The 23212-nt window shown below is 36.2% G+C and overlaps 1 protein-coding gene across 4 annotated transcripts in view; it reads right to left on the bottom strand.

Moving 5' to 3' along the window:
* The window catches only part of KIF6 (kinesin family member 6), a 156825-nt gene that overhangs the window by 49127 nt on the left and 84486 nt on the right, over nt 1-23212 (bottom strand). For all 4 annotated transcript variants that reach the window (XM_063390857.1, XM_063390855.1, XM_063390856.1 and 1 more), the window contains exons 14-15: nt 13534-13636; nt 6654-6709 (exon numbers count right to left, since the gene is read on the bottom strand). In XM_063390857.1, coding sequence (XP_063246927.1) covers nt 6654-6709; nt 13534-13636 — 159 coding nt within the window. The remainder of the gene's footprint in view (nt 1-6653; nt 6710-13533; nt 13637-23212) is intronic.

The following is a 23212-nucleotide window of genomic DNA, read 5'->3' as shown; positions in this document are numbered from 1 at the left end:
TTTGCATCTCATTTGAACCATATTTTTTGTGGAATGTAACCTTTCTTCTTGAAGTTTCTCAATCCCTTTTTAAACTAAATCTTGCCATTTTTCTTCTACACTAGTAATTTCCAGTAAACTTTGCTGAGAACATGTAAGTTTTCGTAAGTACTTGATAGTTTCTGGAATTACACTAGAACAGTGAATTAAATCAGTAACAAGGAATTCATAATGTTTATTTTCATAAAAGAATAAGTATCTCAGAATACTACACTAAAGAATGCAATGTATTTCAAAGCACAGTAATTTCTCTCTTATTGTAGCTTCAATTCCTTCATGGCTGAAATAATGTCCAGTAAGTTAATGTCAGGTACTCAGAACATTTGGATTACTGTAAAGAAATAAATAATACTACCCAAATCGTTGAGCTTTAAGAAAGCTGTGCATTGATTTACATGGTTTTGGTTTTTTTTTTTTCATACAGCAAATCATCACAGATTTTTCATCTCATCTAGGTTTCACGTAAAGCATGGAACTTTAACAGAGAAATTCCATCCTTCCAAAGCACATATACTTCTTCAGCAAATGTTTAAAAAATGCTATTTGCTCATGCATGACTTCCCTCAATTCTTTCAGCTTATATAATCATGCCTGAAAATATGTGTAGCATTCCTAGTGTCAGCCTTGAGATTCTAGTTCTTAACTAGCTGATCCTTCTTTTTCCACGTAACTTATAGCCTGCATGTGAATCTACAACGTAGATGTACACCACAGACAATAGAGTGCTCTTAGACCATCTCTGCCTAAAAAACTTAACTTCATCTATCTTATTTCTTTTCTTCTCTGTGCAAAAATGGTGCTATCAGTTCCCTTCATAAAGTTGTGTAGGTGTAAAGAAGATCCTTGCATGAAATATTCTTACTTTGGAGTTTATTGTAGGTCTGCTTGGTTCATCTACATTAGGAGGAAGAGTGACAGTATCAAGATTGATTTTTATATATACATACATAGAATCTTGCACAAAGAGAAAAAAGTGAATAAACATTCTGGGTTTATATTAATTTGGTTTGGAGTATGTTTAACATTTACTCTGCATTCACAGAAATACCAGTGTGACATACGAGTTAGTGAATCAGAATCAATATTATGTTTGAGCATTGACATGTCTTGTCCTTGCTTTCCTCCATCCTCACCATTTCAGTGTAGCATGCATTAATTGTGATACATATGAACATTGCTTGAATAATTTGCAAGCAAATTAAATGAGGACTCTTTAATAACCTCCCTTTGCAATAGTAGAACCTGCTGTCACTGAAGATTATAATTTGGTTTGGTATTCTATGAGCTTGTGCACAAAAATCAAAGCCTGAAATGAAGCAGAGCAGTGCAACAGCTCAGCATTCCTGTGGGTATAGATGCACCATCAACATCATGTGCACATAATCCACCCACCTACCCTTTTTCATTCCAAGAGTGCCTGTTTCCTCACACAGTTATTACTCCCACATGAGTTTGCCCTTCCTCTCCAAGCTTCAATCATAATGTTAGCTGATTTCTGGACAGACTAAAAACAACAGCTGCTTCCCTCTAGGCATTAAATGCCATTTAGTATGCTTTTTTTCCTCTAGGAAAAAACTAAATCTAATAGTGGTAAAAATAACCCCAAATAGTCAGACATTTATAGGAGTGAACTGGAAATCTTTACTACTCTTAAATGCTTCTAACACACAGCACATTCTTGCATATAGGAAACTTTTTTTAGTGGTGAAATTCTGAATGAATATATCAGTTTATTTTACACTGAAAATAGAAGTTGTAATTCCCCTAACACACTCTTTGATTAACATAGTAGCAGTTGGGTCTTTTTTGCTATGTAATGCTTTACAGTTTGTTCAGATGTAGAGTAATCCTTACTGTCAGAGTACTTTCACACAGTATGTTTGCAGTAATAGGGTAAAACCACCTTGTTATTATTCCTAGGATAATAGCATCCTAGGAAAAAACCCCTCCTGCTAGCCCTGATAAGGAGAGAAGTTTTTATTTCAGAAGTTTTGTCTTTGCTTCTCACCATAGAGCTCTGTTTTAATTGGCAATAAATTAAACTAATTTTCTCTGACTTCAGTCTGTTTCACTTGGTAGTTGGTAAGCCATGTCCTCCTCTTTATCTCAATCCACAACCTTTTTCTTCCTACTTTTCCCCCCTATTCTTTTGAGGAAGGAATGTGAGAAAGCTGCTAGATAGCTGAAGTTGACTCACCACACTGTGCTAGGGACAATCACTCAAATTTCTGCAATGAGAAATTTTCTTCACTATTCTGAAATAAAAATCTTAGGCTTCAAATTTCCTTCACTGCCTTCTTCAGTAATACCAAAGGGATCTACAGTTCTTGTTAGAGACCCTAACTCTCTGAAAATGATACAATACAAAACACATGCAGTCACACAGCACTTTTTTCCCCAAGAAAAGAAGCCTCTTTTATTTTAGCTAGCAAAATATACACTTTGAAAGTTCTTAATGTCAGACTAGAAAGGCAAAAATGTACTTTGTGTCAGTGCTGGCCCACTTTCCACTTCTCCTACGCTGGTTACAGAGTTCTCATTATTTCCTGGCCTCTCAGTTATTTTTTCCAGTTTCACTCATGTTGGTTTTTTGTATTTGTCTTTTAAAGCCCAGTCCTTGGGTACATTCTCCAGTCATATGTAAACGATTCTGAATAGTTCACTCAAACAAATCCAGACATGTCTACATGTTCAAAATCTATACCATTTCAATGCTTTTTTATGGTGTATTTTTGCAATATTGACTTGCAAAAAGAATTGCCCCTCAATTCTTGCACCTTTATTTGTACCTATACAGTTTAGTGTGTTAATGCAGCAAACTGCGTCACTAAAATGACCCTGACTTAAAAACACTTCCCTCTTTTTCTTCTTTTTGTCCCCAAATATCAGAAAAAGACAATTTTCCTCCCCAATAAAATTCATCCCCTTACTTCTAGGAGATCATTGTGAAAAGCAAGTATAATGACAAATCTAAGAAATTTTATTTTTCATTAAAAAGTCTGTACTGCTACTAAACATAAAAGGAGACAGAATCCAGGACTAAGTGGTACAGTAGCAAAGAGGCATGCTGGTCACCTCACCTCATTTCTGATATTATAGTTATTCTACACTTGAAATCCACCTTACATCTAGACATTTTTCCCTTAATCTTTTTGTGCAAGCAGTAACATCTACAAAAGCCTACCAAGAAAATCCTACTGCAAATTTCGTTTTACAGCCCTCATTTCCTGATGTTTTTGAAATGCTAGTGTAATTGAGAAAGGGTTAGAGTATTATGTGTACTTTTCACTGCAAAACGTTAGTATTTCCAAAGTCAGAATGAAAGGGTATTTATGACATAAAAGTTACAGCCAGATGCTGCTGTCACTATCTCAAAATACAATCAGACTGCATGAAATGGATTATTATTGGCCTCTGTGGTACATAGTTTTATACTATTAAGAGTAACTTAGCAATAATGGAAACTGATATTGATAGGATCTGTTCTTGATTGTGCACAACACGGCAGCCAAGAATGCTTAAGGAAACCAAAACAACAATAAAAGTAAATTAAAGATCTAGTTGAAGGCCACAGATGACTCTTATTTCTCATACCACATTTCAAGTAAAAATTTGGCAGGTTAGTGAACTTATTTAGCATCTTTAATGATCTTCTGAGTATGACTGCTATGATGAAACAGACTTAACTTAAAAAAATGCTTCAGGCTGTTGAACTGTACAAGGTAGTGTAATTGAATTGACTGAGCTGAACTGGATAAAAAATTTTAATACTTCTTAGGAGGTGCTTATAGGTAGATACATTAACAAATATGTTCTAAACAAAGCTGGACAGGAGGAAAGGACAGATGAATAAAATGTAATATTTCTATTCACCAGAGTGCTAATTTTCACGTACTGCAGAGTGTTACACAGAAAGCACTGAAAAAAGGAATTTACAGTATGATCACTTTTAAGCCTCAGACATCAGTGTTTAAAACCATCCACAAAATAGTTACAGCTGCATGATCTGCATTGATCGGGATATAGATAGCTATAAATAGATACAACATAGATAGAGTTGCTTGCCTATTACAGTAGAACTAGAGTAAAAACTCAATGAAAATACTATTTTTCCATTTTTCTAATAAAATAAAAAAAAGAGAGTAAGGAAATTAATTTTTAATTTGAAGATGCTTTATTTGTAGCTACACTTATATACCAAAACAAGACCAAAATGTGCTTTGTGCAATTTTTTCTTAAAATTTTGGAGACATTTCTAGCTTGATTCTTAAAGGAAATTTTCAACATTCATGTGGTCTACAACCTGTTACAATTTCCTACAAGAGGCATGTAAGCATTGTCAAGTTCAGTGCAACACTACTGATTTCTTACACAGCTGCTTACTTTATTCAAGGGATCAGTTTGTTTTTTTAGTTTACATATACTGTTGTTGTACCACTCATGTTTCCCAGATATACTTCATTTTTTCACTCTTAACACTGAAGAACTTAACTGAAAGCAAGTTTTAAACAGATGTTTTTAATTGCAGCTAAATCCATACACTACTGCACTATAGCTATCCAAAGTTTTGCCTAACTTACTGAGGAAAAACCCACAGCAATTCAGTCCAAACCAAAGGTTTCTTCTAGATTTTGCAGCAAACCATGGAAACAGAGTCTTGAGAGATGATGTCTACATTGCATTGTTACATTTCTGAGAGATTCAAATTTCAAGGGACTTAGAGATCACACAAGCCTTGTCCTAGCATGACACTGCAAGTGGTGCCTTCAGGACTGGCCTGTGTCCCAGTGTATCTTTTACTGTCTCCCATACCCTCCAAACATTTGTTCCTTCCCAGGTAAAAGGTGCATTTAAGGTGGCTGCTAGGCTCCTGTCTTCAAGCAGCACAGTTGCAACCCCAGATACTTAGAAAGATGTGCTTGTGTATGTATAGCTGCTTATTGCTGCTATACGTGCTCACTGTTCCTGCTCTAAAATGAATTTCAGCTTCTCCATAAGAGAAAGGAGCTTGACAGGGCTGACTGCTGGCTACACATTATTTGGGCTAAGGAATTTCTTTGGTATAACACAGATGAGCAAATCTAAGAGACAGAAGGAATGCAGGACAACGTGGACTTCAAGATGGCAGCAGAGGAAAAAGAGTCCTCCACAGTATGTTTAACTTAATTTTACATGTTTGCCACGGTAAAAAGCCTTCTTGTCAGGAGTTAAATGAGTTTATATGGATACTACAGGGACCTATAGTTGCAAGGTAGATGTTGAAATTCTTCTTGCATGGGTCAATCTATGAATATCCATGCACAGGTTCTGTACTGACATTTTATGTTCTGACCAGCCTGACAGAGGCAAATTAATCTGCTGAAAGAAGACAGGTGAATCCCAGTGTCATGTCTTACAGAAATAACCAAGTATTCAGAACACTTCTGCATCAGGGCTCAGCACCTGATGTCTCTGCTTCTGGATCTGTCCCAAACATCAGTTGTGCTCTGGTTTGAAAACACATTGCCAACTTGGCTGAGGCTTTCCGCATACCTGGCATGATTTAAATATACTGCATAATATCTCTGAGGGACTTGTGGTGTACCCAAAGGTGATTGGGAGGGGAATCTGGCAGTAGTTCTCATTCATGACCACAGAGAATATAATCATGGCTGTGGTGTAAGTACAGAGCACTTGGCAGCTGTGTTGTGAAATACTGTCCTTTCCCAGAAGTCAACTGCTGTTCTAAGACATGAAGTGATGATAGTGACTTCATCGTCCATGTCTATTTTGGTGCCACCCAAAGGAGGAGATGGAAAATAAGAGCAAGATCTACACCACTTGCCTTGGATGCCAGATTACCTTTCAATCTGGTCCCTCACAGCCTGCATCTGAAAGGTTGAAGAGACATGGCTCACCTTGATGTGTGCAAAATGGAGGACATGGACCTGATCTCCAAGAAATTCAGGGACAAAAAAAAACTGTTTAACATCTGACAGAAATCCTGGATAGCCTCCAGGTTTGGAATCAACAGAATTCCAAAATCAATTAGGAACATAACAAAGGCTTCTAGGAGGATCATATAAGACCTGCCTTTGGGTTAAATATATCAATGGGTGATTTTTGACACTGAATAATCTGCAACTGGATACCAAACATATGCTGTTCGGGTCTTAACAGAAAAAACTATAAAACTTCCCACCAAACTGAGGCACTCCTCAAAATGGCTCTAATTAATTTGCATAAAATGCTGAGTGGTAATGTTCTATGAGAAGTCATATATATTTATGGATAAACATAATGCATAATCCATAGATATGAAATTTTCATATGATGGTTTTGGATCTTTTTATTTCAAAATAAAATTTAAAAATCTCATGCTAATACCTTAACTTCTCATTTTGATAATTTTCAAACATCCTGTCAAATAAAGAAGGCAGCTGCTTTCACATTATGTTATTCAAAATAACCAAAACTTGTATATAAAATTATTACTGCTATCATCAGCTTACAGTTTACCTTATTGGAAGCCTTAACAATGACTTTCTTCTTTGAAAAGCTAGAATCTCCCTCCATTTATTTGAATTCTGTGATTTCATCAGCTGAAAGGTAAAATGAAGTTAAAATGTACTCACTTATTTTATTTCTCACTTCATTTAATTTCTCTCCAAGGCATTTAGCTTCATCAAACCTGTCAATGCAAGCATAATGATAAAGAATTATTCTAAAGAACAATTAGTTACAGAAGTTTTTCACAATAAGATACAGAATTACTCAGTACTACTTTTTCATTTATAAGTAGAACTAATTGGAAATGAATTTCCATTAGGAGAGATTGTCTAAGAGAAGCCATCTAGAATAGTCTTGATCTAGACACAGTAACTGAAGAAATCCACAAACTGTACTCCTATCTAACTCAAAAAATGTCAAAACAGAGTAAAAAAATATGGCTTCTCCCTACAAAGGTGGGATGTGAAAAATTCCCCTTCTCCATTAGTCCATTTCTTCATAAGACTGGAACGAATTTGAACTTCAAGTGCCTAAGTTGGTATCTGCTCACCAATATTTTCTTTCAAGGCTGAATTCCAAAATGCTAAATGGCTGAAGCTGCGAGGTTCCTGAGCATTACTCTTTCTTAGATAAAAAAGGTGGAAGCCATTGAAGCTTCTGTTAGACTTTAGAAAGGCTTTTTCTGCTGGGGTTAACTTAGAGCCCTGAGCAGGCATTAAAGATTGCGTAACTTAAAGGGAAGAAGCTCTGAAGTACCTCTCTCCTACTTTCCCTCAGGTCTCATAGTAAGTTCATCTTTTACTTATTACTTATAAAGTCTGAGACAAATCTCATGTTGGCTATTGACTCTGATTCACGTTCACAGAGAGATTTATCTGGAAAGTTGAAGCCAGCAATTTATCCAGCCTTTATTCAGAGGTTACTGCCAATAGTTGAATAGGTCACGCATCTGTTTTTCAAACACCATAGTTTATAAACCAGCAAAATAACCAAAACTGAAATTTGGCATTAATTTATGACATTTCAACAGATTCCATCTGTGACTATGAATCCTAGTAAAACAAAATTAGTCAGGTAAATACACAAGACATGACTCTAATATTGAATGGGGAAAAGCTATTTCCAATATTTCTTGAATTAAAAAAGGATGGCATTATCTAGCATTAAGGTGATATTGCTATGAATAGTGATGAGTGAACAATTATATTGTTAGCTGAAAAAAATTCACGTATATCTTACATGGAAACCACTCAACAGAAAGGCTGAAATTGCCAAATCATGGTTTCTATTACTTACAATATAAATACTCCATATGAAACCCCAGAATTACTTTAGCCACTAATTTTAGTGAAAAAAGCATTTTGGCAAAGATTTCGAGCTTTGAATGCAAATGCCAGTAATTAAAATATAAACATCTTGGAAAACAAATCTCTAACTCATTATGTAAACCAAGACAAACTCAGAGGCTGGCTAATGAGACATTCAGTGAATTAAGTGAATATTCACTTGTTTTTAATTATTAGAAATTACAACAAGTGATCCAAGTGAAACTCATCCTTTCCATGAAACTTGCCCATAGGTACTGAAAAAACAAGTTAGCTGTTAACTAGCTAAAAAACAGAAAGCAAGGAAAGAAGAAAATGGAAAAAAAATAATGGAGAACAACAAAAAGGAAACTAGATCTACATCAGATGTGTAAGCTCAGTAGAATTTTACTACTGGAAATATTGACCAAGATGAGATTTAGAAGCTTCGTGCAGTATGCAAGATTACATTGGAGTGGCACAAGTGGAAAGATTGCCTGGTAGCATTCACCAGGAAATGGGATATGTTTTTCTCCTCCTCAGAGAAACAATCCTAAGAGACATGATTGCATTAAGAAATAGGATATTATTAAGTTCTCTGGAAGTTAAGTATAGAAAGTCCAAATTGCAGAAATCAGATTCTGTCCAGGTATAAACATGGGGTAGTTTTTTTCAAGCAGGGAAGCAGATACTAATGTGTGGAAGAAAAATTAAAAAGAATTGCTATGAAGCTGTAGCTCACATTTTCTATCTTACAAAAGCACTTCCCATAGGCAACTTGAAATGAAGGCAAATTGAATCACTTTTGCTTCACTTGAATTATCTTTGACTATATCAGTTTTCCCTCTTCTTAAATTCAAAGACATTAGTGAGTTACAGTAGAAGCAATTGTGAAGAGCTCTGATGTAGTAGGTGAAAAGGTTTATTCAAAACCAGATTTTTTCTTTGATATACATTTTTAACAAAACAAATTATTTTCAGTATCTTATTTAATTAGCTGACTGCTTTTGATCATTATTACACAGTAGTTACAGAAAAAACACATCTATATTTTATATGTATGGACATGTGTAGTCACATCTATATGAATAATTTCACAGCCCAATCAACAATTGTGACCTTCACAGTGCAGCTTCCAAGTAGGCTCACAGACAGTTCACCATTCAATAATGTAAGAATGATATAATGCACACTTGATGTGCCAGGGGCATCTGAGGCAATAGGAGTCAACAGGGGAACACCAAGGAAATACTACCAAGGAATTAAGGTGTGTTCTAAGAAGATGGAGCAGCCAACAGCTGAGGTGTCTTTACACCAAGGGATGCTGTGTGAGCAAGAGAGAGAAGCAGCTAGAAGTCACTACACTGCTAGAATGATCTAGCAACTATGATCTAGTTGCCATTTCTGAAACTTGGTGGGGAAAACCCCATGACCTGAGTTTGCCTACTGATGGCTACAGATTGTCAGAAGAGACAAGTGAGGAGGAGGGGTGGAGAGGTTGCTCTCTACACCAAGAGGTGGACTGAGTGTGAAGAGTTGTCTCTGCAGGCTGATAGTTCATGGGTAGGAATCAGAGGCTGAGGCAACAGAGGGAACTCAGTGGTTGGCATCTGCTACAGGATGCCTGATCAAGGGGAGCCTATATATGAGGTCTTCATGCTCCAGCTAATGGAGGCATTGCTCTTACTGGCTCTTGTCCACCTGGAGGACTTCAAACATATCAGCATTTGCTGAAAAAGCAGCATGGCAAGCAGTAGGCAATCAAAGAGACTCCTGCACTGCATGGAGGGTAACTTGAGCAAGGTAATAGACAGCCTTACCAGAGGGAGGTGATTCTGGACCTACTGGTCACCAAAGTAATGAGCTAATTGGAGACATCAAGATTGGAAGCAGCATGGGCTGCTGTGGTCATGTGTTGGTGGAGTTTACAGTCCAGAGGGATATGGGTCAGGGGAAGAGTAAAGTTAGCCCCCCCCAGTTTTAGGAAAGCACACTTCCAGCCCTTCAAGGAGTAAGTCAATAGGATCCCCTGGAAAACTGCCTTCAGGGACAAAGGTATAGAACAAAGCTGGTGGGTATTTTAGAATGTTTTCCATGAAGTGCAAAAACTCACAATCCCCAGGAGCAAGAAATCAAACAAGAAAGGCAAGAGACCAGCATAGCTGAGTTGAGATCTGCAAATCAATTTAAGGTGCAAGCAGGAAATGCACAGGCAGTAGAAGCACAGATGAATAACCTAGGAAGAGTATAGTGATGCTGCCTGTGTAGGGATTGGGCCAGAATTGTTTAGGAATAGTATTCTCTGATTTAGGAGTCTCACTAAAAAAACACACTTCCATTTGTTCCCTCTCCAACTGAAAGCATGAAAGGCAAAAGTTACAATTTGAGATAGGAACAATTTACGGGAAACAGCAATGAAATAATAAAATGAATAATCACAGCAAAAATATTCATAACAAAAGTGTTCAAAAGAGAAAGGTTGGAGTTTGACCCAACCACAGTCATGACACCCAAAGTGCTCCCTTCAGCTGGGACCAGTGTAACCCCATCACTCTGTCTGCCACACTTCCCCCAATGGAAAAGGAATGCTGTTTTCTGAAATGAGAGCATCCTTTTCCTCTGCCCCTGGCCATGGCACGGGATGGTACTTAATAACAATAAGGTCTTGGTTATGCCCACATGGCTCCAGGCCCTGCCCCCTCATGGCTACTACAAAAAATTAACCCTGTCCTTAGCCAAAATGAGTTACACTCTCATCACCTGAGCTAAGACCAAGGCCCCCTTGCAGTGAGTGGCTCCAGTGAACCAAGAAGTGAACTGCTTGACTCCCTGCACTTAGCACAGTCAGACAATGTTTCCTTACTGGTTCAACCCCAAGTTTCCTACAGCAGAGACTCAGATGTCTGGGTCCTTAAAATAATTTAATCATGGTTCAGCAGCAGGAAAACACCTTGAGCTGGTGCCTCTGATGAGGGATCCTGAGCAAAGGAAACCCCGGATTTTTATATCCTGATAGTCTAAGAGCATGAAAGTCTCTGCTCTTCATCCTGAGGCACTGGCTCTTACTGTGTTTCTAAGTGTCTGTCCACCTGGCTGGTACCACAGATTTTTGTGTCCTTTGTTATGTGAAGGGTTAGTGCCAGTTCAAGGCCTCTTGCCTCAGGCTCCTGACAACCAGAGATGAAGTGCAGCTGCACACCAAGCTACCAGCACTAAAGATATTCAACAGAACATATTTAGTCCAGTTCTGGAGCACAGGAAAGACATGGATCTGATAGAGTGGGTCCAGAGCGGGGCCCCAAAAATCATCAAAGAGGTGCCACATCTCTCTTAGGAAACCAAACTGATAGAGTCGGAGCTTTTCAGCCTGGAGAAGAGAAGGCTCCAGGATGACCTTATTGCAGCATTTCAATATTTAAAGGGAGATTCCGAGATAAATGAGGACAAATGTTTTAGCAGGGGCTGTTGTGATAGGACAAGGGGTAGTGCTTTGGGGTAGATTTAGACTAAGTATAAGAGAGAATTTTTTTACTATGACAGTGGTTAGACTAGAACAGATTGCCCAGAGAAGTGGTGGATGCCCCATTCCTGGACACATTCAAAATCAATCTTGACTTTCCTCTGAGCAACCTAATCTAGTTGAAGATGTCCCCACTTATTGCAGCAGGGTTTGACCAGATGACTGTTAAAGATTCCTTCCAACTCAGCCTATTCTCTGACTCTGTGATAATTACCAAGCCAAGAAAATCTACCCAAAATACCCAAAGGAAAAAATAAGACAGCTAAAAATAAGTAATTTGTGAACCAAACACTGTTTATGGTATGACAGAAGTGGTTATGCAACTATAAACAAAATTATTAACAAGAGAAGCCTACATATAAAGAGAAGCTATGGTAACCTTTAAACATGTGGTGTCCACACTCTTCTTCCTGTGCAATTTGAACACTGGCTGGGTAACAGAGCTTTTGTGTAACTAGTAGTTCAGAGGCTGCATTCCAAATTACAGACTGGATTTGATACAAATCCATTCTAATGAACTCGGTAAACTTGGAGCTATAAGCATCTTCTAAAAATGACTGCAAATGGCAGGGAAACTGCCATGTTCCAAAGTATCAAAATACATGTTAGCCCTCATTTCAGCAATCAGGTGATGCCTATTAGAGAGGGGTTACACAAGACATTATTAATATGAATCTCTTTATCCATTAAGGAAAGCAAATCTGTCAAACAGTAGATTCTGCTCATCTCTATATTCTGCAACCAGAAGGAAATACCGATTTCCTTCATAGTAATCACATACAGAAAAAATATGGAAGAATTGTGATTGACTAGAGGAAGGGCAGAGCATGGCTCAGAACTGTATTGCTCTCATTATCATGCTGTAACTATTAAGTGTTCTACTGAATAGCAACACCAGAAATGACTGCTGTGTAACCGTTTATGCAGTGATGATGCAGTGCTGTGGCATGATCTGATAAACTGATCATAAGAAAGGCATTACTAAATGGATACATGGATAGTTTACATGGATAAATGCTTACATACATCTAATACCTCAGCAATTTGTGTTCTTGTGTCTAGGTAGAGATCCAGGTAAAAAGTTAATCAGTTCAAAAAAGTGATAAATAGCACGAACTTGAGTAAGTCACAAAGATGTGGAGATAATTTCTTGCCTCAATTTTACTGAAATAAATGAGTATAGGACTTGGTGATCCTGGAAAAAATGTCTTTCATGCCTATGAAGTAGAAAATGGTGTTTAAGAAAGCAGAAGACAACAGGAGAAACCTGAAGAAGGAGAAAACCTCAGGACAAAAAAAAAACCTCCACAAAAACCAAACCACAATAACAGCACCCCACAATCAAACAAGCAAACATCCCACCAACTAAACAGAAAAAAAAACCCAAATAAAATACACTTAAGTAACTCTTAGGGGAATAGTTAGTTACAAATATAGATTGAGAGATTTGTTTTTGGCATCTGCAGTCTCAAAGCCGTATATTTCTTTTGCTATACCAGGAGGGTTAACACTTGAAAAGCTGATACTGAAGCAGTACTGTTATCCAAGCAACACAGACAAGTATTGGTGGTTTAATTTGTGAGGTTTAAAGTTTGTATGAAAATTCATGTTTTCAATGTTTTGCCATTATCACTATTTTCACCAGACATATGAAGTGTTTTGCCAACATAAACAACAAATGTGGAGGAGGAAAGTATTATTTCTGTTTGTGAATGCAAAACTGGCAGAGAGAAACTAAAATCACTTGGCAAACAGTTAGGGACACCAGACATGCATATGTTAAGCATCTCCTAGCTTACTATACAATTCAGTGCTGAAGCCAATAAAGCATTTTTGACAATGGAAATTGCAGTAATTGATTCAGGCCCATGGTTTTACTTCCCCTAGATAATTCTTGATCATGAATGCCATTGCCACGTTGCTTCAACATGGCTGTGAAGATGAATAAAAGCAATGGAAATATGCACTAAGATTCCTCATGCTATTTTCATTTCTATGCAGACTTCTGTCACCACTCAGTGCCTTCTGAATATGAAATGCCTTAAGTAAGAAAAAGTGAAGTGCCTGTAAAGAGTCCTCAATAGGAGTCTGGGATGTCTGGTGTAAAATTTTGTGTTCCTGCCCAGACTGCTAATGAACTCTTAGATGTCTTGCCCGGCTGTATTTTGATGTGACACTCACCTCTGCTTCAGAAGCTGTTTGTTGTCCTCAATGGTTATACTGTCAGCATGGTCCCGCTTGAAAACTTCAAAAGCTTCCTGGCATCCAAGTGACATCTTTCCTCCTACCCCAAGATAAAAAGAAAAGAGAAATTCTTCAGAGTCATCAAAAGATGGAGATTTTGCATTGATTTAAATCCTTTTTAGAGAAATGCATCAAGTCAGCCCAGGGGTCTTAAAGTAAAGAGAAGACTGAGTTTGGTTTTCCACTGATTGGAAAGCATGTTTGACTAAAGATTTCTATTATCTGACAAATTACTTATGTTTCACATCACTCCTCTAAAGTCTGAATGCCTGAGGTATATAACTCAGCAAGATAATTTTAAATGTTCATAAGCAAAACTGAACTTTGAAAATTTAAAATACGTGAAATATTCTTAAGTGCGAGCCAAAGGTATTTCCACAACAACACAATGCATTTTGCTTCTGTATTTCTTTCATCTGTTTCACACTGGGCCCTAAATATACCTCAAATATTCTCAAGATTCTTGGAAGAAAAAAATCAGGCTTCTTTAATTACGTCTTAGTAAATACTTTTCCATATCCTTTTAAGTACACAAGAATTCTACCTACACAAATGGTGGGTGCCTTTTCACATTTACAACATGGTGTTTGTTTCCCTTTGTGCATGAGAATGTCAAGACTTATTTGGCCTTCAAGTTTTTTAAAATCATTATAGAAAAATATTACAGTCTTTAATATTTTCAGTTCTTACAACTAGATGATCTATAGATCCACGTAAGATACATTGTATCTGTATTATTAACAAAAACATTCAAAGGCTTAAGGCGAATGAGAGCTTATGCCAGCATCTGTGTTATCACCAGTACATATATGTCAATAAATAAGCAAGAAAAAGGATGAGAATTGCACTTAAATAAATTACAGGAATGAAGACTGTTCAGGAGCAGAAAGGGGGAGGACTCCACCACTCAAACTTTGTGAAGAACACAAAATAGCTCCACCTTTAATTCAACCTCCAAGATGCAACTTAAAAATTATATTCCTTAAATTGGAGTTTGATTCTCTTTTGATTTTCCCCCTTGAATCTTTCTTTTGTCCTACCCACAAGTCTGCCTTGCTGCCTCAGAGCTATCAAGACCCCCAAATCCATTTTGAACAAGAGCTATAAAACTCCCTAGGATTTCTGCTGTGCAAGTGTTTTCTCTTTTATGCCAGTGGACCGGCATTACCAGTAACATATGCACATGTACCAGTTCTTTTTCAGGCAACCTGCTTTGCAATTTTGGTGTAACGTTTTCTCCTTCTCCAGGTTTCTCCCGTTTCTTCTGCTTTCTTTAACACAATTTTCTCATTTCATAGGCACGAAATGCATTGTTTTCAGGGTCAGCATCACCAAGCCTTATACCCATTTACATCAGTGAAGCTGAGGCAAGAAATAGGCAAAACATGCCTAAACAGGCTGGGATGTGCAATACTGGGGTGTTATCCCCGACTAGTCCATAAGCTGCATTTTAAAATCATTCTAAATATATTCTGGCGCACCTCATCCTATGTATATCAGGATAAGTTCCCATTGATTCCAGCGAGATTTCTGTGATGAAAGATACTGTTTACAGTAAAGAAAGCTGGTAACAAAAACCATGACTCAGGGTTCAATGATCAGTAAAAAATGTAAAAAGATTTCTTTAAAATATAGAGAAAATTTTGCCCCATTTCAGTCAAAAGAATCAGCACATCTGTTACTAATTCAAAAATTTTGAGTTGAAAATAGAACCACCAGGAATGTTTGAATGGCAAGACATGCAGAAATGCTCCACCCTTTTTGAATAAGAAAATCAAAGAAAGATACAGTGCACTATTTACTGTTGTGTGATCCAAAAGAGCAAAAGAATTCAGGAAAATATATTTTTCTGTGATGATGACCTGAGAGTGTAATGTTCATGTTTCGTGTTTGCCTTGTAGAAAAACAGGCAGCTTTGTGAACAGAATTTTATAGTACATTCATGACATCTCTAGCACTAATTTTAACGTAGCCTGAATTGACCCCCTAGAATTGCTTTTGTTGCAAAAAAAGCTAGTATTAAGTGCAGAAAGCCTGGAAAAAATTCATGATCAAGCCTAAGATAAACAATGACATGCCCTTACTCATACATAACACTGCAATGTAAAGTATTTAACTCTTCTGCCCATGTGCTGCCTTTGAGCATACAAGTAAAAACAGTAAAGTACGTTCAGAAAACAGAACTATTACAGTGACTATTGCTACTGTCTGGCAGAAATGCATCAACCAAAATTAAAGGTAACCTGATAATCATTTTCCAGCATTAGCTTGAAAAGGCATCAAATTTGTACATCCAAACAAAGCACACAAAAATAGATCCCCAGAACACTTAAGAAGGGAAAATTTTCTGGTTTATGCAGTTCATTTTAAGAAAATACAGAAACATGAGGCAGTAAATAAACCCATTCTGAAAATTGTATAAAAGGAAAGAAACTTAGAAAGAACTATTGAGACTGTATTTCAGTATAATATGAGCATACAACAGCTAGAGAATAATGTTGCAGCCTATGGGTAATGGCAGAGACATTTATGAAGAAAATAAGGAAAGACAACAATGTTAATAATAGTAAAAGACTGCAAGAGACATTGGAAGTTTGATGGAGTAGTTTTCATTCTGCTCAGTATTTCTTTTCCATGTGGTAGGGGTAGTTGGCAGGGTAGTGGAATAGTTCAGCTAAAACTTCTAGAGAAAACAATTTCTTTCACTCTTAATAGCCAAAAAATTCCTCCTCTCCTTCTTAATTACCATGGCATGGTGTTACAAAATAAATATTTGAAAATTCTTATCTAAGGAAGAGCCATCATATCCTGCAGGATGAGAACCAGGAAATGCATGTCATCAAGTCATTATGATGTGACCTGGAATAGTCATTACCATAAAAATAATTCAGATCATTGGAAAAAGCATAACATTTTCTTTCAATCACATTCATGAAACCCCAGTTTACAGGATTGCATAAAAAAGAGATAAAGTTTGTATCAACCTAATTTTAATTAACCTTTCCTGTTAGATTGTGTTACTTGGCTTAAATACCAAAACACAAATATGCCCAACTCACACAATGTGAAATTCATAGCAAAGCCATCACCATTTATAGCAAGTTCACATAGCTGAAATTTTTGGTAAAATTCAGGTTCAATCCGCATCATGAATTTGAATGTTTAGGAATGTTCTCATTGAAGGTTTGATTTCAGTCTGTTCTCTGACCCAGTGAACTCTCTCAGCTTTCCTATTAAGCAAAAAACACTGGTTCAATAGGCTCCTCTGCTGAAATGTGCAAATTACAGCTGTCCCACTGAACTTGGGTAAGTCAGCAATGATGTGTCCCAAGTTCTGAACTACAGCAACAAGATCTGACATGGCCAAGAAATAGAAAGGTTGCTGTAGTTCCCTGACAGATACCTGTCTTTCCAAACCAAGACATACTGATAGTGGGCTAAACTCTCAAAACCAGTAATAATTCAAAATACAGTGAACAAAAACATAATAAGGCTTTTGCTCACTGCTGATTACTTTTTAAATTAAGACCAAAGTGCTTTAAGGACTCAGTTGTATGCCTATAGGAGGTAGAAGTCTGCATCAGTGAAAACCCTGGCAGATATTGTGCATGCTATTCTATCACTCACTAATTTAATTTTAAGCATTTATTCTGTGCTGTTACCTACACAAATGTTATTTACAGCCATCCTAAACACCAAATGTTAAAGAAACTTTAACTTTAAAGGAATATGTAGGGTATAGTGTGGCCCTGGGTCTTCAACTCCAAGAGAGAAATTATTTGGCTGAATTCTATTTTTAAAATAAATAGTATGCACGGGAATTAAGGACTACAGTGAGTAGGTAGGAGCATGGAAGGGCATAAACATAGACCTTATTTTGTTGTTAATAGTGATCAAACACCATTGTATATTTAGATGACCATACTGATTTTTAAATGAACCTAACACCAACAAATCCTACTGCAGATTGTATTAGTGATCAAAATTTATAAATACTGGACAATTTTAAAGTACTTTATTTAGTGATTTTTTCTTTTTCTTTTTTTTTTTTCCCCATACAAATTCAAAGACTGTTTAATCTGGAAAGGGCACTTCCAGTCTTGAGTCTGGCCACCTTCTGTTTTTCAGTTTGTTTGTTGTAAAAGGGTTATTGCTCAGAGGGAGAACTTCATAAAGTTTAATGCACAAAACCTACAGAAAAAGTTTACATTGCTCTTCAGTTTGGTCTGGGAAAATTCGTCAAACAATAGCATGAAGTTGACATCATCTCTGTCTGAAAGCAGAACCATGGTGTCTCCTCACAACACCACCCTGCAAACAGATTTTGGTCCTGGTATGAGAGCCCTGAGGGGGTTTCAGCAGCCCTCATGCCAGAGGCTGCTGGTTTAACCCATAAAAAATTGGAAACTACTCTCCAGAAGAGAAGTATTAAGACTGCAAATTGATCTGTTCTGAGGGAGGAACATCAAGACTGTTGACAAAAGCAAACTCTTGGGAATAACTGTTCAGACAATGTATTCTGATGAGAAAGTCATCTGTCCACATATCTGCCCATGTATCTGTTTTGCAGAAACTTCAATTTCAGAATAAAAGACTTTGTCATTCCATTTTCTTTCAGACTAAGTGGTCTGTTAGACAAGAGTTGTCAACCTTCCACTGAAATTAATAGAAGCAAAGTATCCCTTTGGCTCAAGGAAAGCTCTCATTCTGGTGAAGGTAGTCTGAAGAATTTCAGGATAGCAACTAGCATGAACTGTGAGCCTTCATGCTTATAAAAACTATCAGCCTGTTTGGCTGTTATGTATTTTCACATATTATCAAATGCGAACAAAGGAAATGTAAAAACTTTCCAGTGAAACGGAAGACAAATTATTTGGTAAGTCTTTGCAATAGAACTAAGGTATTAGAGGTCATGTAAGCATAATTCATTACATCTTCACCAGGATCCATCAAGATATCACAGCCATTTGTTCAGAATGGAAGATGTAACAGAGCTTGCAATAACAAGTCAATAAGGAGTAAATATTTAAAAATAGGCAAACAAATGGCAAAACAATTTACAAGTACTTCCCCACTGCAAAGCTCAGCTAAATTTCTCATGGAAAGCATATCTATTACACATGGCTACCTTCACTAGACTACAATTCAAAAATGGGAAAGACATAAAACAATTTTGCTCACAGAACCCCTGCAGTGTTGAACAGTTTCTGTGGAAGTTAAAAGCTTTGAAGGAAAACCAGAATATTCAGATGAGATGAACTAAATAAAGCATGGGCATAAATTAATTTCTCTGGCTCTGGAGTTTGTTTATTTAGAGGGGAGGAAGAGGGTAAAGTGAACAATTTGTTGAAACCCTGAAAATGATGAACAGGAAAGAACAATCTTGTACAGGATCAAGTTGGACACAAATCAAAGACAAGCACTATTTCTAATGCAATTAATATCACTAAAAATGAGATTACTTTAAGATGATTAAAATAAAACTGATACTCCTAGATATTACATATAATTTCAACCCTATAAAAGTCAATTTTTATAAAGTTCAACTGAAATGTTTCCAAAATCCAGCAAGCAACTACTTACAAGAATCTCATAAGGAGTAGACTACTACTACATTAATTAATATTCCTCTGCTGGAGTAGTAAGGAAAATATTGAACTGTATTTCAAAACCAAAGGTTAAATGAAGTATATACTTAATTTCAAAGAAGATGAAATTGACTATTTTAAGATTGTCTAAGACCATAGAAAACAACAAAACTGTAAATGAGATACAAGAGGTGAATTTAATCATGTTGAATTTCTTCAGTTTCATTATTTTAAGAAATCTCAAGTGGCAGTGCAAGTATGTTTTTAACTCCTCTACTTTTGCAACAAAAGCCATTTGACCTTTAATGTCTAATGAAAGTCTAACCACTAAGAAATGTGGTTTTAGGCTCTTTACTGAAGTGTGTTACATTTGATATCAGGTTGAATCGTAGAGTAATATCTACGTGTAAAGATTGAAACTATTGAAATATCTCTCCCTCATTTTCTTCTTCTGGAAAATCAGTATAGTGGTTTGCCTCCCTGTCATGTGTTGCAACGCACAATTTTAGAGAGAACTGCAGGATAAATAGAAACTCTTAATAGCAACTTTAAATATGTTCATGACCTCCACCTGGTGGAGCATATATTTTCCTAGATGTCAGACGCAGTTAACAGGATCCTTTTGGTATGGTTATGTTTTTATTTCTTACAGATTTCTCAGGTATAATTTTTTATATTTCTCAGATATAATTTTTATTATAATTTCTCTGATTACATGGAATTCTCTGATGGCATGGAATCAAGATGCTCTAGAATATCTGCACTTGCATTGATGATTTACTGCACGCCAACTTTTGTGTTGCCAAACTATGTTAGTTAATTCTCTTCAAAAAGCCAGTGAGCACCAGAGGTACCAATTCTAAGTTAGAGCATAGAGATGAGAATGCAGTTAGAGGCTATTTGACATAACCAAAATGTTTGCAGATCTCAGCAGTGGGGAATAAAATAGTTGGGTTCGAACATAAATGTTATTGGTGAAATATTTTACATTTCATGTATTACACCCTGGATGTTTCAAAAGAGAAAAAATTCATCTGTTATTTGCAACCATTTAGTTCTTTAAAGATGCCTGTGAGATCATATTTGATTGTATAATACATACACACACTGAAAGTCCTTAATTAGTAGGTACAAAGGGAAAGCATGAAATGAAGCATGCTAGGCTTGGCAGAAGTTCAGTGGGTGGATACGAAGGAAAATATGAAGTCAAACCCACAAGAACTTTAGGAGACCCACCCAATGGTGCTGAAACTAAATAAGATTCATTTCTGCATATGACAGAATCACACATTTCAGATAACTTCTCATAAAACAGGATATATATATATCATACTGCATTGCACAGTTTACATCAAACACCAGATATTAAAAAGAAACTGCATTTCCCTTGTTTTTTAGGAATCTAAATCTGTTCCCTTCTATGGTTGATGCAGTTGTAAAAGTTTTACTAAATACAAGAAAGGACCTATATTTATGCACTTGTGTCAACCCAAATTAGAGTTGATTCTAAATCAAAATTAGACTACTGAGCTTAAGATGAGGATTTCAATCGAGTAATAGCAAATTAAATGATTTTTGACATGCTTCATGTACTTGACATGCCGTAGCAGCAGCATTTGCCGCTTCTGTTTTAGACCTGAAAAAGGGCTTTTAGGCTCAAAAAATTTTCTGCCTTTTTCAACCAGACCAATGTATTTATAAAAAAATAGATTAGTCTCAACAAAATTTTCTCAATTTACATGTTTTATGCTGTTTTGAGTGATATGGTATTTAAATTCTCCTTTTCAATATATCTTTCTCAATTTTAGAAGAGTTACTCTGAGTGGTGGATAAGAATATTTTAAGAGCTCTACAAAATGACAACCTACATCAATGGAGTCATGACAGCTTGCACCAAATGCAAGATGAGTTTTTTGTTAGGGACATCTGTAGACATCTGCATGTATTTTTGGTGTCTGGAGAATCATTTCTACCACCAGGCTTGCCAGTAACACCATAAACCACAAAAGAGGCATACTTCATTTTCAGAACAATTTAGGAGAGGGAAAAGAACTTGTTATAAACATCAATCTGGTTTTGGAAACTTACTGTATTTTTAATTTCATATTACATTTTAGCTTCTTCTTTATTAAGATACTGAGGTTTTGTGAAATAGAAGCCTGTCTATACTACATCTTAGGTAGAAAAGAAAAAAATCCTCTGTAGTGTGTACACCATTAATTAGTACCATCTCAGGGTTATCTTTTTCTTTTAATATTTCATGCTCTAAACTACAGGAGTGCAGGGGCCACTTAATGAGAAATTGATCTCTTTCTTTTTTTTTTTTTGTTGTCCAAGCAGGAACACCAGCATTGAATGGGGTATGCTGAGGAAGAGAGATCAGAGAAGAAGCCATGAGATAAACTTCCTGGTAAGCTATTTCTTTTTGTCAGACAGCAATCTAAATTAACTAATTTTAAATTTTACTCTCTGTTTATATTCAAGATGAGCAGCTTTACTGCTTCCATCTCTTGGATATTTTGGAAATTGAAGATTAGCAATTAAAAAATGAGTAAAATTTATCTGTAAAAAACCGAAGTTTGATTACTGCTCTGTTGGAGCTTTATTGAAGTTCATCTCTGAGAAGGAACTCAGAAGCCTGTTGTGTACCAATGTCCAGATCTGAAAAACTAATTAGCCATGTTATACCTCAGCAATGACCACAATAAATTTCAAGCACTCATCTACTGAAGAAGCATTTTTGTCCCTCTCTGAAGGAATCCTGTAACTGCTACTTTACAGACTGCATCAATGTGTATTAACTGTACTTTAAATACATACAAAAATGAGCCTTCAGAACTTTCAACTAATCTCACAACTGAGGACTTCTAGACACATGACAAGCTCCAGAAGTCCAACAGAGTTAAAATGGGAGTCCTGTGCCCATTAATCAGCAGAAATTTAAGAATACTTGTGTAACTTGCATGCTCCTAAACACCTGCTCCGACAAAAGCTGTTGAATTTGCTTTGGAATTAAGGACATTGTGACTCTTGTGTTACACAAACAGTGCATTTTAGTAACACAAAGTAAAGATTAGAGAATGTAGAAAGAGAGCAGTTATTACCAGTCCAGCAACATTAATATATTCCATTTTTTATCTATAAAATATCTATAAAGTGGTTTTGAAATAGCAGATAAAGTAGAACATGAGGACATAGAATTGGGGCCTGAAAAATCAAACTGGCTAATTTCTCTCCTGAACTTTCACTTCCGGTCTTCAAATGTGATCATACTGTTTTTTACAAAACTCTCAGCTATATTTAGGTAAAACTCATAATTTTAGACTTTCCTCAGCTGTTAAAGGCTTTTTTAAGAACTCTTTTGACTGCATTTCATTTTGAATGGGAAAAAAAAAATCTATCTTGAAGGACTGAATTGTAATGGAAACATTAAATGGACTGTAGAAAAAAAGAAAAAATTTTCTGAATGCCTTATACATCCTTTTTTAAAAGCAGTTTTGCCAAAACCATGCAGTAAGTGTACTTACCTTCTGAATCAGTGTTAACACAGTCTAGAAGGCTGAGCAGGTTTAAGTTAAGCTGTAATTTTCATTTTTAATAAAACATTTTGAGCAGAGGCATTCTTCAAAATAATTTATTAAAACAGCAAATTAAAGCTATATTTAAGTTAGTTTTACAAAAATACTACCACTTACTAAAAATGGGATAAAGCAAAGCAAATAGCTCAGAATTTAAATCCATTTTTTCTGACAATAATGACAAATAGCATGCACACATCACATTTTTATGAAAAAAAATTATGCAACACATCAGTAATATTCACTTTCAATATTCTAAGAATAAAGCCTTTAGATTCCATGAGCAGAAATATATATATTAATTTGAACATTCTTAATATATAATACTAAGTTTACTTAAGTTCACGTGGGTTTAAGCTACATTAATTAGCACTCGTTTGCAAAAAGAGAAATCCTGCCTTTATGGAAGTATTGATAAATTAATCAAAATGGAAAAGTAGTAGCTGTCCT

This window comes from Prinia subflava, chromosome 2, assembly GCF_021018805.1.
Source record: "Prinia subflava isolate CZ2003 ecotype Zambia chromosome 2, Cam_Psub_1.2, whole genome shotgun sequence".
Classification (NCBI taxonomy): domain Eukaryota; kingdom Metazoa; phylum Chordata; class Aves; order Passeriformes; family Cisticolidae; genus Prinia; species Prinia subflava.
Note: the sequence above shows the minus strand (reverse complement) of the source record. Positions and strands in the feature narration are given on the sequence as shown.